Consider the following 14,195-nt stretch of genomic DNA (forward strand, 5'->3'; position numbering starts at 1 on the left):
GTCAAAATGCCTTCAAATGGGCTACGAACAAGCTAGAATGCTACCCATACTCCCTACTATGCTAAAGGCACTCTATTCTAGCTTATTTATACTATTTGGACCCTTACAAAAGAGCCCAACTTATTTACTACATTTTTTTTTAAATATTTAAGAAGACTAATAGGAAGAACTTCAAGTGTTCTGGACCTTGTCCATTCCTCCTATTGATGAGGTCTTCCTTTGCTTGTTGAGATGACCCTTCATAGTTGGCATCCTTGGTCATCTTCTTGTGGATTTTTTTTTGAGTCTTTGTGGGTTTACATCACTAATGTTCCGTGGATGTTTTGTAATCAATGAAATACTTGTCTTAATTACGGTGGGAAAATCAAGTTTAGGATTACTCATATTTTTTGTGAATGGAATGTTTGTGTTGATAAGTTGGCTAATTTAGGATTTATTCATAGAGAATCATTTCATTGGTATTGTACCGCCCTGGTACTCGGAAGTGATGACGTGGCACCAAGCTACAGTGTAGGTATGTTGACAAGGCGCCAGATCCGCAGAAGGGAAGGAAGTCGGGGAGCTCGTGTAGTCGCCGGTTGATAAGTTGGCGTGCTCCGACCTCCAGCATACCAGAATCGGCTGAAGTCGCCAGATGTAAACTCAGGCGACCACATGATTGGAGATCGCCAGAACAAGCACATCGCCGAAGATGAAGGTGATGCAGATTATGAAGGCGGCCGGCGAGACCACAGGGAAGGTGTACGAGAGCGCCCTAACTCGCCAATTCCAGTAGAGATCGCACTCCCAAGTTAGCTATGCACTGGGCAGTACCATGCATAAGTAACTTAGCCAAAATGAGAGTAGAAGCAGCGCCCAAGTCAAGGAGGCTCCAGATGGTGACACGTGTACAGTTGGATGCGAGCCACGTGTCCAAGTCTGTAACTGCCAGGAGAGAGAAAGTCACCAGGTATATAAGATTTCTCAACGAACTTTCTGAGGTACGCACGTTCAGATTACACTCTTTACGCTTGCGAGTTCTAGAGCACACTGTGAGAGAGACATTGCACGGTTCCTTGAGATTTCTTCTTGCTCTTAGTATTTGGTGGTTCGGTCACTGACTTGGGCGTTGGAGTGCGATCGGCCGCAGCGGCGCCGCTCTGTTCTTTTGCAGGTTCTTGAGGTAGATCTTGAGGAAGGACGGAGGTTCGAAGCGGTGCACGCGTCGATCCTTTGACGAGGCAGTTTCCAGCGTCCTGGTCAACAGGCAGGATCATCAGGCGCCCACCGTGGGGCCGTGTAAAACTTGCTCCCATCCACAGCGTGAGTTCTTGGAGGTTTTCGAAGTTTCTGCGTGGTTGTGTGCTGGTGCAACCATCGTTCGCTGTTTCCTTGAGATTTGTTCGGTGAATTTGCGTTTTCCACCGTTCGTTTCGAGTTTTATTCGGTGAAGTGAGGTTTTCCGCTGTTTACGCGTGATTTGTTCGGTGGAGTTTGAGTTCTTTCGCTCGTTTGGTTGTCCGTGGGAGAGCGGTTGTTTCTGGTGAAGTTGTGGTTCTCTTTGAAGGTTTATGGTGTTCTTGAGTCTTTTTGCGCAGTCTCACGCGGTTTTCTCCGATTGATCGCTGAATTTCATGAGAAAAATGAGAAGCAATCGTTAAAGTCCGGTTGCGCCCGTCGCTGCTGAAGGCGCCGTTGCCATGACCATGGCACAGATGGCGGAGATGATGCGTTCGTTGCAGGCAACTGTGGAAGCCTCGCGCATCGAACAGGCGAGAATGCATGAGGACCTGGTCGCCTCTCGCGCCAGGAATGAGGAGCTCAGCAAGGTGACTGAGGAGTTGCGTCAAGCTCTTCAGGAGCAGCAAGGGCGTTCTTCCGCTGAAGAGGTTGTGCCGTCGTCGCCACCTCGTGTTTTTCCCATGCCTTTTATTCAGGCGATCACTGACACGCCTATTCCTGCAAGCGTGGTTCCGGTTAAGGCTGTTTTCACTGGCGTGGAGGATCCTGAAGCTCATCTCACCACGTTCCATACGCAGATGATGCTGTCAGGAGGGTCAGACGCCGTCTACTGCAAAATGTTCGTGAGTACGCTCCAGGGGACGGCGTTGGAGTGGTTCGTGAGCCTGCCTAACGGCCACGTAACCAGTTTTCAACAGTTCTCGAAGATTTTCGTCGAGCAGTACATCGTGAATAAGGCACCGCCCAGGGTGTCTTATGATCTGTTTGATATAAGGCAGTACCAGGGAGAGTCCCTCAGAGACTACCTGAACCGCTTTGGAGCGCAGATGGTCAGATCGCCAGCTAAAGATGAAGAAATGCTGGTCTATGCATTCAAGAAGGGCGTGCTGCCGGGACCATTCTGCGAGGCCTTGATCAGGGCTCACCCTGCGACGTTTGCTGAAGTCAGGCGACTTGCGGTGGCTCACATCGCCGACGAGAGTGAAGTCGCCGAGAAGAGAGGAAGCGTGGCTCCCGCTAGGCCACGCGCCCAGACCAGGATCCAGCCGCAGAGGGTGCTGGAGACAGCGGCGGCGGCCAGGAAGGACCAGAGGACTCGCCATCCTTATGATAGGAGGAACAAGGGCAGGGGTCAGGAACGCCAGCAACCAGCACGCCGGGAATACAACCGCCCGCCTAAGCACAAGTTTGTCATGGGACTGGCGGATCTGATCGCCATTCCTAACATATCTGCTAGGTTGAAAGCGCCTGAGAAGGTGAGCGACAAGGTGCTGGGGTCAAAGCCAGATGCCTGGTGTGAGTTTCACCAAGGCTTTGGCCACACTTTGGACTCGTGTTTGTCCTTGGGATATCAGCTCGACGATCTGGTTAAGAGCGGGTTCCTAAATGATTACCTGCTGGATAGAAGGACGAGGGGCGCGTCGAGCTCCCAGCCAGCAGGTGGAGAAGCCCAGCAGCACGAGATGCCTATCCACGGGGAGATCCACACCATTGCAGGAGGCTTCTCGGGTGGTGGATGCACCGCATCGCAGAGGAAGAAGTACGCGCGGTTGGTGATGACAGTGGATATGTTTGAAGATTACTCGCCGGAGGTGGACATTACGTTCACCAAGCAGGATCTTCGGAACGTTGTGCCCCATGACAACGATCCCATAGTGATTTCCTTGGTAACGGTAGGAAGGAAGGTCCACAGAGTTCTGGTGGACCAGGGAAGCTCGGCAGACGTGATGTTCTGGCCGACTTTCATGCAGCTGGAGTTGCCCCTTGACCAGCTAAGGCCCTATGGAGGGTGCTTGTATGGGTTTGCTGGTGACCAGGTGGAGGTCAGGGGGTACATAGAGTTGAGAACCACGTTTACGGATGAGGCTGGTTCGAGAACGGAGAAAATCAAGTACCTCATTGTAAACGCTCCTTCAGCATACAACATCCTGTTGGGAAGGCCCACGCTTAACAGGATAGGCGCTATACCGTCGACTCGGCACATGAAGGTGAAGTTGCCGTCTATGGAAGGAGTGGTGATCACGATCAAGTCTGATCAAAAAGAAGCGAAAAAGTGCTATGAGAATAGCCTGAAAAACAAGAGATCAGTGAGCTATGTAACAACCACCCCACCTCCCGGTGTGAAGCCCAGATCGGCGGCAACAGAAGAGACCGCCGGAAGGGACGTGGAGATGGTAGACGCTGAGCTGAGGGAGGGGAACGCTGGTCTGGAGGAGGAAGAGGCGCGGAATCGCCCTGAGGAAGCGAGAGAGCAGGGAATCGCCAGGGCGGTGATCGCCAGAGAATCCAGGCCAAAACCCGTCGAGCAGTGGCTCGAGAGGGAGATCGGGGGGAAGATCTTCAAGCTGGGAAGATCCCTGGAGGTGGAGCTCCAGGACCAGATCGCCAAGGTGATTGAGCGGCATCTGGACGCGTTCGCATGGTCCGCATCGGACATGCCCGGGATCGATCCCGACTTCTTATGCCATCATCTGGCGATGGATAACCTGGTGAGACCAGTGCGGCAAAGAAGAAGAAAGTTCAACGAGGAGAGGAGGCAGGCGATCAGGGACGAAACACAGAAACTCCTCGCTGCAGGCCAAATCAGGGAAGTCCAGTACCCTGAATGGCTGGCAAATGTCGTACTGGTAAAGAAGAGTAACGGGAAATGGCGCATGTGCGTCGATTTCACCGACCTGAACAAAGCTTGCCCAAAGGATTCGTATCCTTTACCAAGCATAGATGCCCTGGTCGATAGTGTTGCAGGGTGTAAGTTGCTGAGCTTCCTGGATGCCTTCTCGGGATATAATCAGATCAAGATGCATCCCATGGATGAAGAGAAAACAGCCTTCATGACGGAGAGATCGTGCTATTGCTATAAGGTGATGTCGTTTGGGCTGAAGAACACGGGGGCCACGTACCAGAGGCTGATGGATCGAGTACTTGCACCGATGCTGGGAAGGAATGTGCAAGCGTACGTCGACGACATGGTCGTAACCTCGCCGGAAAAGAGCAAGCACGTAGCAGACTTGGAAGAATTATTCACAGCGATCGCCAAGTACAAGTTGAAACTGAATCCGGAGAAATGCATTTTCGGCGTGGAGGCTGGAAAGTTTTTGGGTTTCCTCTTAACTGAAAGAGGAATAGAAGCCAACCCAGACAAATGCGCCGCCATCTTGGCGATGAGGAGCCCAGCTACGGTGAAGGAGGTTTAGCAGTTAACAGCAGGGTAGCGGTGTCTCGCTTCGTGTCAGCTAGCGGGGAGAAGGGACATCCCTATTTTCAGTGCTTGAGGCGCAACAACAAGTTTGCATGGACGAAGGAGTGCGAGGAAGCCTTCGTCAAGCTGAAGGAGTATCTGGCGAGCCCGCCGGTTCTGTGCAAACCGCAGGTGGGGATCCCTCTCAGGTTGTATTTTGCTGTAACTGAGAGGGCGGTGAGTGCGGTGCTCGCCCAAGACCAAGATCAGGTTCAGAAGCCTATCTATTTTGTGAGTAAGGTGCTGCAGGGCTCAGAAACGAGATATCAGGCCCTAGAGAAAGTTGCGTTGGCAGTGGTGTTTTCGGCGAGGAGATTGCGCCACTACTTCCATAGCTTCACCATACTGGTGATGACTGACCTGCCCATCCAGAAGGTTTTGAAGAAGCCCGACGTTGCGGGAAGGATGGTGAAGTGGGTAGTAGAGTTGTCGGAGTTTGATATCAAGTATGAGCCCCGAGGCCCAATCAAGGGGCAGATCTTCGCAGATTTTGTGGTTGAGCTCTCATCAGAGGCGACACGAGTAGAAGGGGACGACTTCCGTTGGGTGCTCTCGGTGGATGGATCGTCGAACCAGCAGGGTAGCGGTGCTGGAGTCATTTTAGAAGGACCCAACGGCGTGTTGATCGAACAATCTTTGAGGTTTGCCTTCAAAGCCAGTAACAATCAAGCGGAGTATGAGGCGCTGATCGCCGGGATTTTGCTGGCTAAGGAGATGGGGGCCAGGGTGCTAATGGCTAAGAGTGACTCGCTGCTAGTCACAGGGCAAGTAACAGGCGAGTTCCAGGCTAAAGATCCACAAATGGCGGCTTACTTGGAGTATGTGCAGGAATTGAAGAGTTCCTTTGCCTCCTTTGAAGTGGTGCATGTGCCAAGAGAGCAGAATGCCCGAGCTGACTTGCTAGCTAAGCTCGCCAGTTCAGGCAAGGGGGGTAGGCAGAGGACGGTGATTCAGGAAACTCTAAAGACGCCGAGGGCATTTGTGGCAGATCACCTGGTTCTTCATATAAGCAAATCGACGGAGAAAGCAGCGAGAAGTCACAAGTCCCTGACGCAAGAAACTCTGAGATCGCCGAGAATTAGAGCATGTCGAGGAGAGAAGGTAAACATGGGGCAGGTCTGCACTATCCATGAGCCAGACACCTGGATGACACAGTACAAGCGATGTCTGGCAGATGGCCTTCTCCCACTGGATCCGACAGAAGCTAGGAAGGTAAAGAAAAATTCCAGCAAGTACACATTGATTGATGGCGATCTGTACAGGTTTGGGTTCACTCACCCACTCCTGGAATGCGTACATGGCGAGAAGTGCACGAGGATCATGGCAGAGCTCCACGAAGGTATATGCGGAAGCCACGTTGGGGGTCGAGCTCTGGCCGCGAGGACTCTCCGTGCAGGCTACTACTGGCCAACGATGAGAGAAGATTGCAAGAAGTATGCCCAGTGTTGCAAACAGTGCCAACAACACGCCGATTGGCACAGAGCACCTCCCGAGGAGTTGAAGTCGATCTACAGCCCTTGGCCGTTTCATACGTGGGGAATCGACATCCTGGGACCTTTCCCGCTGGCGGTCAGGCAGATGAAGTACTTGGTGGTGGCGATTGAGTATTTCACCAAGTGGATTGAAGCAGAGCCAGTGGCCCAGATCACCGCACATAAGATCGAAGGCTTCGTGTGGAAGAACATTGTGTGCCGGTTTGGAGTGCCTAAGCGCCTGGTGTCGGACAACGGGACTCAGTTTGCAAGTCACCTGTTGATGAAGCTTTGCGAAGGGGTCGGGATTCAACAAGTGTTCGCATCCGTCGAGCACCCTCAGACGAATGGCCAGGTGGAGTCAGCCAATCGGGTGTTACTGAGAGGATTGAAGAGAAGGCTCGAGAAAGCCAAGGGAAGCTGGGCTGAGGAGGTACCCCGTATAGTCTGGGCGTACCACACCACCGAGCAGTCAGGAACCCATGAGACCCCGTTCAGCTTGGTCTATGGGTGTGATGCCATGATTCCAGTAGAGATCCAGGAGAGCTCGCCGAGATTCCAGAACTTTGTAGAGGAAGACTCGAATGAAGAAAGAAGGCTGAACCTGGATCTACTGGATGAGGTCAGGGAAGAGGCGAGGTTGAAGGCTGAAGCGGTGAAGAGAAGGATTGAACGAAGATATAACTCGAAGGTGATGCCAAGGCAGTTTAGAGAAGGCATCTGGTGATGAGGAAGGCTCACCAGTACGAGATGGAGAATAAGCTGTCACCTAAGTGGACGGGACCGTTCAGAATAACCGAGGCACTCGGGAACGGCGCCTACCGCTTAGAGACGTTGGAAGGAGGGGCGATTCCTCGTACTTGGAACGCCACACACCTCAAGTTATATTACAGTTAAGAAGCTTTGTAAGTAAAGACAAACGTGAAGTTACATTACAATGTTTCTGATAAAACAATTTGAAGGGAGCACTCTTTTTTCCCTGAGGAGGGTTTTTAATGAGGCTACCCAATAAAGGAAGAGTTTTCGAAGTTCGAAGGCGTTTTAGATTGCATGATTGTTGTTTTCAGAAAGTTTTTGAAGAAAGACCTTATCACTCATACGTGATTTAAGGCAAGTAAAGATATATTACATGCTTTCTAAATAAAGTTTTAAAGTCCTCATCGTTTTTCGGCGATTGGAGGCACCAGTTAAAGTTTTTAAATCCTCATCGTTTTTTCGGCGATTGGAGGCACCAGTTAAAGTTTTTAAGTCCTCATCGTTTTTCGGCGATTGGAGGCACCAGTTAAAGTTTTTAAGTCCTCATCGTTTTTCGGCGATTGGAGGCACCAGTTAAAGTTTTAAAGTCCTCATCGTTTTTCGGCGATTGGAGGCACCAGTTGAAGTTTTAAAGTCCTCATCGTTTTTCGGCGATCGGAGGCACCAGATAAAAGACCTCAACGCCCTCGCGCGTTCTGAGGCGAGACAAAGACCTCCTCGCCGTCGAGCGAGTGCAGGCGAGGAAAAGTGAAAAAGTCCTCAGTGTTTCTGGGGGCGAGAAGATGTAACCCCTGGGGCAATGTAGAGGCAAGTGAAAAGTCCTCCGTGTTTCTGGGGGCGAGAAGATGTAACCCCTGGGGCAATGTAGAGGCAAGTAAAGACCTTCTCGCCGTTGAGCGAGCTCAGGCAAGTAAAAGACCTTCTCGCCGTTGAGCGAGTTCAGGCGAGTAAAAGACCTTCTCGCCGTTGAGCGAGTTCAGGCAAGTAAAAGACCTTCTCGCCGTTGAGCGAGTTCAGGCGAGTTAAAGACCTTCTCGCCTATGCGCGAGTTCAGGCAAGATAAAACCCTTCTCGTCTCGAACGAGTTCAGGTATGGTGTAGAGGGTGGAAGAAGTTTGGAGGGTGGCTATGGTAGGTTCGAAGAGAACGCCTATCCACCCGGTCTTTGTTCTGAAGATGAGGAAGGTAGAGAAGGATCCGAAAGGCGCCTCTACCCCCAGATGAAGGAACAATGGCCAAGGCATGAAGCCAGAAAGACGCTGATATCACCAAGAGTCTTTGGCGACTAGGAGAAGTTCAGACAGCGGCGAGAAAGTTAAAGGACCCGTTTTGATGGAGCAGATCGGGTGAAGCAGTGTTTAAGCCAATAGTTGATTTAAAGTCTATTGCTTGAAGACTGTTTTTACGATAAAGTTAATTGCCTTAAGATTACGAATTGTTGAGTGTTTGTTGCTTAGGGCTGAAGCGATTCGAAGCAGTTAAGTCAAAGGTCGTGCCTACAGTTTTCCTAAGTCATTTCTTTGGAATTAAACAAGCAAGGAAGGTTGAAGCGAGTGAAGAAGTCATAAGAGGAAAAACGTAGACCTTTGTCATTAACAGTTAACGGTGAATAACAGTTCAGAACATATATACAAAAGGACATAAAGTCTATTACAAGTTATTTACAAAGGGAAGTATAAAGGGCGATGGATGGATTGAATTGATTAGTCTTCGGCGGGCACCACTTTTCCATCCACCACTTCATTGTTCAGCGACACCATGCTGAGATCCAGGTCGGGGAACAGGCAAGCAAATTGTTCCCGCGCAGCTTCGAATCCGGCGGCCAGAATTTGGGCAGAATTCAGTTTGAAGTCTCCAATTTGCTTCTGAAGTTCCTCAATCTGTTTCTCGGTTTGTTCTTTCAGCCCCTTATTCTGTTGCTCCAGCTCTTCGACCTGTTTCTTGAGTTGTTCATTGGTCTCTTGATCCTGGAGAAGGTCTTCAGCAACCTTCTTGGATTCCGTTTGCGCTTGGGCCAATTCAGCAGCCACCTTTCCCTTCTCTTCGTTGGCCTCGGCAAGATCAGCTATGGCGTCGTCCCTTGCCTTTTCCACTTGCCCAAGGAGTTTCTCTCGGTCGACTGACCTTTGCTCCAATTTCTGCACCTTGGCAGCGTCAGCTTTTATAAGAGCCTCCAGGTCAGCCACCCTGACGCGATAAGGCACAATCTTGCTCTCCAGTTCGACCTTTTCTTGAGCAAGTTGATGCACCTTATGGCGGAGATCAGTAACCTCCTTGCGCGCCAATCTGAGCTCGGTGCTCATTGCGTCTTCTACTCGGGAGTGTTCAACCTCCGCGAGTGTCACATTGGTGGACAACTTCTCCACCTCGACTCAGATGGTGCTGTTTTCGGTTTTGAGGTTGAAGAGGTCGTCTTGGAGCCTCCTGGTGGAGCTCTCCACAGCTCGGGCGATGATGGCAGGGATGTCTTCTGCTATCGTTTTTAGCTTAGCAGATAGAGGTTCCCACATCCTCGTGACCTCAAGGGGGAGGTTTGCTGCTTGTAGAGGCACTAAAGGCGCTGTGGGAGCCTGTTGCTGGTTCTCGTCGCCACCCTCCTTAGCAGGTTCTTCAGTAGGCGCTTGCTGGCGTGGCGACGGAATCGGGGATTCGGTGATCAGAATCGGAGAGGTATGAGCAACCTCATCCCCGATTGGTTCAACCTCTGCAGCTGAGGCGTTTGAAGGGGGACCCCCTCCAGCTGATACATATGGTGTGGAGGCACTCGGGGGGTCCTCCATGAAGTTTGGCTCTTGGGCCTCCACTGCAGGTGGCGCAGTGGCCAGTGGGATTGCTTGGACAGGGGAAGCGGGAGCTTGTGTAGGTGGCGATGATGGAGGAGGAGCAGGTGTAGATGGTGGCGTTGATGTGGGAAGAGGGGGTGGTGCAGGTGGTGAAGAAGGTGCCGCCCTCTTCCTCTTCGTGACAAGACCATCTTCAGTGGCCTCGTCGTCCTCTTCTTCCTCCTCGTGGATGACCTGAGGAGCTTTCCTCTTAGGCCTTTTTAGAACCAGTTTCTTGCGTTGGGCGGCGGGTTCCTTAGGTGGCGATCGTCCGTGGACGATGGCTTTCTCCACCACCGAGTTGGGCACTGTTTGAGAGCCCGTCGCCAACCCGTGGTTTCGGGCGAGCGCCTTCAATTCGGCGAGCATGCCTTTGCCCAACATGTTATCTGCATAGAACGAAAATGCATGGGTTAACTCAAGGAGACAATGAATGCATAAGGCAGTATGCAACAGCAAAGCAGATAAGGAATGCAGAAAAATAAAGCCAAAGTCTTGTGCATAACGCACAAGACGCCCAGAAACAGCTAAACAGAAGCAGTATCAAAGCAAGAGTTTAAGTGTCCTAACCTATTCGAATTTCGAGTTGGTCCTCGTAAAATTCGAAACAGATCAAGGTGGTGGTAAGGAAAGTGATGTTGGCATCCGCCACCCTTTTCCAGAGAGACAGAGGTCTCTGTCTAGTGCTCCCATGCTGTCAGGACTTCTGGGCCTCCTGAAGCAGCTCTTGGACTCTTTCTTTCCCTTGTCCACCCAGTACAAGGGGAAGCCGTCGAGTAGGGAGGCGTCCCTATCATTAGGGCGCACTTGAACGAATTTCCCTTTCCAGTCCTTATAGGATTGCTGGAAGATGGAGAAGATCGACCTCCCAGCAATCCCATTCAAGCTGATCCACAGGCGGTCTCCTGGGTGCTTGGCTTCGAAGAGGAACAGGAACACGTCCACCGATGCGGGCAACCCAAGATGGTCGCACATCACTTGAAACGCTTGGATAAACGCCCAGCTATTGGGATGGAGCTGGGTGGCGGCGACGTTGAGCTCGGTGAGGAGCTCCCTTTCGAAACGAGTGAAAGGGAACTTGAGCTTCACCTTCTTGAATGGGGTTGTGTAAACGAAGCAGAAGGGCCCGTCAGCACTCGCCTTATCATCAACGCAAACGGGCAGATCGGGGGGGCAAGGTAGCACTATCATTTTCTCATCGTGCTCCTTATGAAACGTCTGGTTGGGCTCATCCCCCTTTGTCAGCCGCAAAACTGCCCCAGCAGTGTTAACAGAAGATGTCTCCCTCAAGAGGGTCAAGTTGGCCCAGGGATACAGGGTTTTGAAGTTTGGTGGGGGAACGGGGGCTCCTCCGGTGACAGGCGGAGCAGCCTGGGCCTGAGTGGGGCGGGAAGACGCAGGCCTCTCAGCCTGGGAAGATGAAGCACCACGAGCTTGTGGTGGGTCGTGTGCTTGTGAAGGGGGGTTTCGTGATGAAGGGGGAGGATTCGGGGTGATCTTTGTGCGAGTCATGGTTGCAGCTGCAAAGGAAAAAGAAAAGGAAAAATGATCAGGGGTTACAGAGGCTGACTCGATCATGGAAGGAAGGTGAAAAACGAACGAACGTAGGTTCGTTGCGATGATCGACGAAGCCCTAAGTTACGTAGAAGGAGAAATGGAAAAAGCAACCCACAGCGTATGCACCAGGCAGTTACAAGATGATGCGAATCGGTTAAAATGCAAGGAAAACCAGCAGAAGAAGGAAAGTAGGTACCTTTTTATGATCAGGAAGGCGATGAAGAATGTTGGTGATTCGGGAAGTTGAAGAGCGTCGAGAGCTTTTTCGCAGAGGAAGGTTGGAGCGTTTGAGAATACGAACAGAAGAGTGATGGAACATGATCCTGCCTGTTGACCGGAACGCTGGAAATTGGCTCGTCAAAGGATCGACATGCGCACCGCTTCTCACCTCCGTTCCTCTTCGGGATCTACCTCAAGAACCTGCAAAGAAACAGAGCGGCGCCGCTGCGGCCGATCGCACTACAACGCTCAAGTCAGTGACGGTATCACCAAATACTAAGAGAACAAGAACCGTGCAAATCCTCTCTCACAGTCAGCTCTAGAACTCGCAAGCGTAAAGAGTATGAACTGAACGTGCGTACCTCAGAAAGTTCGTTAAGAACTCTTATATACCTGGTTGTTTTCTCTCTCCTGGCAGTTACAGACCTGGACACGTGGCTCGCATCCAGTCGTACACGTGCCATCATCTGGAGCCTCCTTATGCATGGTACTGCCCAGTGCATAGCTAACTTGGGAGTGCGATCTCTACTGGAACTGGCGAGTTAGGGTGTCCTCATACACCTTCCCTGTGGTCTCGCCGGCCGCCTTCATAATCTGCTTCTCCTTCATCTTCGGCGATGTGCTTTCTCCGGCGATCTCCAATTGCTTGGTCGCCTGAAACTACATCTGGCGACTTCATCTTTAACATGGTGATCGCCGATTCTGGTAAGCTGGAAATCGGAGCACACCAATATAACAACCGGCGACTACACGAGCCCCCCGACTTCCTTCCCTCTTGCCAACCAGGCGCCTTGCCAACACGCCCATACTGGAGCAGGGTGCCACGTCATCACTCCCGACCACCAGGGCGGTACACAAGCCCCCCAGTCTTAAGCGAAGACTTGTCTAGCGAAAAGACTGAAAGAGTTACGTCAACACCGGTCTACGTGGCACTGACGCAGAATTCCAAGTGGTTGTACCTTCTGCTGCTCTGACGCTCCACCAAACCCCTCGCTCATTGCTTGACGCGTGGCTTCATCAACGGCTCTCTTCAGTTGCCGTTTGCGCTTCCTAAACCCATTTCGAAAAACCCTTAAACCCATTTTCACTCAACACTGTTCCATCACCTTCCCTCGCATTCACGAACGCTCTAACTTCCTCCTGCGAAAAAACTCTATGCGCTCTCCAGCATTCTGAATCACCCTCAACCTTTATCGTCTTCTTGATCATCAAAAGGTACCTACTTTCCTTCTTCTGCTAGTTTTCCTGGCATTTTAACCGATTTACATCATCCTGTAACTGCCTGGTGCATACGCTGTGGGTTGTTTCTCCATTTCTCCTTCTGCGTAACTTAGGGCTTCGTCAATCGTCGCAACGAACCTATATTCGTTCATTTTTCACCTTCCTTCTACGATCGAGTCAGCCTCTGTAACCCCTGATCATTTTTCCTTTTCTTCTTCCTTTGCAGCTGCAACAATGACTCGTACAAAGATCACCCCGAATCCTCCCCCTTCGCAACGAAACCCCCCTTCACAAGCACACGGCCCACCAGAAGTTCGTGGCGCTTCATCCTCGCAGGCTGAGAGGCCTGCGTCTTCCCGTCCTAATCTGGCCCAGGCAACTCCACCCATCGCCGGAGGAGCCTCTGCTCCCTTGCCAGACTTCAAAACCTTGTATCCCTGGGCCAACTCGACCCTTCTAAGGGAAACATCTTCGGTGAATACTGCGGGAGCAGTTTTGCGGCTGACCAAGGGGGATGAGCCTCATCAATCGTTTCATAAGGAGCACGACGAAAAGATGATAGTGCTGCCTTGCCCCCCCGAGCTGCCTGTTTGTGCTGACGAGAAGGTGAGTGCCAACGGGCCCTTCTGTTTCGTCTACACAACCTTATTCAAGAAGGTGAAGCTCAAGTTCCCTTTCACCCGTTTCGAAAGGGAGCTCCTAACCGAGCTCAACAGCTGGGCGTTTGTGCGAGCGTTCGAAGTGGTGTGCGCCCATCTGGGGTTGCCCGCATCGGTGGACGTGTTTTTATTCCTCTTTGAAGCCAAGCACCCGAGAGACCGCCTATGGGTTAGCTTGAACGCGAACGCTGGGAGGTCCATCTTTGCTATCTTCCAGCAATCGTATAAAGATTGGAAAGGGAGGTTCGTCCAAGTGCGCGCCAACGACAAGGACGAATCCCTACTCGACGGCTTCCCCTTATACTGGGTGGATAAGGGGAAGAAAGAATCCAAAAGCTGCTTCAGGAGACCCAGAAGTCCTGATAGCATGGGAGCGTTGGACAGAGATCTCTGTCTCTTCTGGAAGAGGGTGGCGGATGCCAACATCACTTTCCTGACCACCACCTTGATCTGCTTCGAATTCTACGAAGACCAGCTAGAAATTCGAATAGGTTAGAACATTAAACTATTGCTTTGATACTGCTTCTGTTTAGCTGTTTCTGGGCGTCTTGCGCGTTATGCGCAAGACTTTGATTTTATCTTTCCTGCACATATCATCTGCTTTGCTGCGTACTACCTTATGCATTTGTTTTCTTTTTTTTCCTGAGATGACCCATGCAATTTCGTTCCATGCAGACGACATGTTGGGCAAAGGCATGCTCGCTGAACTTAAGGCGCTCGCCCGAAACCATGGATTGGCGACGGGCTCGCAAACAGTGCCCAACTCGGTGGTGGAGAAGTCTATCGTCCACGGGCGATCACCACCTAAGGA

At 51.4% G+C, this 14,195-nt stretch overlaps 1 protein-coding gene across 1 annotated transcript; it reads right to left on the reverse strand.

Annotated features, from left to right (window-relative positions):
- Positions 1–8,609: 8,609 nt before the first annotated feature.
- On the reverse strand, positions 8,610–11,240 carry LOC137815662 (uncharacterized). The gene is made up of 3 exons (XM_068618775.1): positions 10,707–11,240; positions 9,588–9,923; positions 8,610–8,873 (listed from the first exon to the last, which is right to left on the reverse strand). Exons 1-3 carry the CDS (start codon positions 11,238–11,240, stop codon positions 8,610–8,612), a joined length of 1,134 nt encoding a protein of 377 aa, XP_068474876.1.
- Positions 11,241–14,195: the final 2,955 nt, after the last annotated feature.

The sequence above is a fragment of the Phaseolus vulgaris genome, chromosome 10 (genome assembly GCF_000499845.2).
Source record: "Phaseolus vulgaris cultivar G19833 chromosome 10, P. vulgaris v2.0, whole genome shotgun sequence".
In the NCBI taxonomy this organism is placed as follows: domain Eukaryota; kingdom Viridiplantae; phylum Streptophyta; class Magnoliopsida; order Fabales; family Fabaceae; genus Phaseolus; species Phaseolus vulgaris.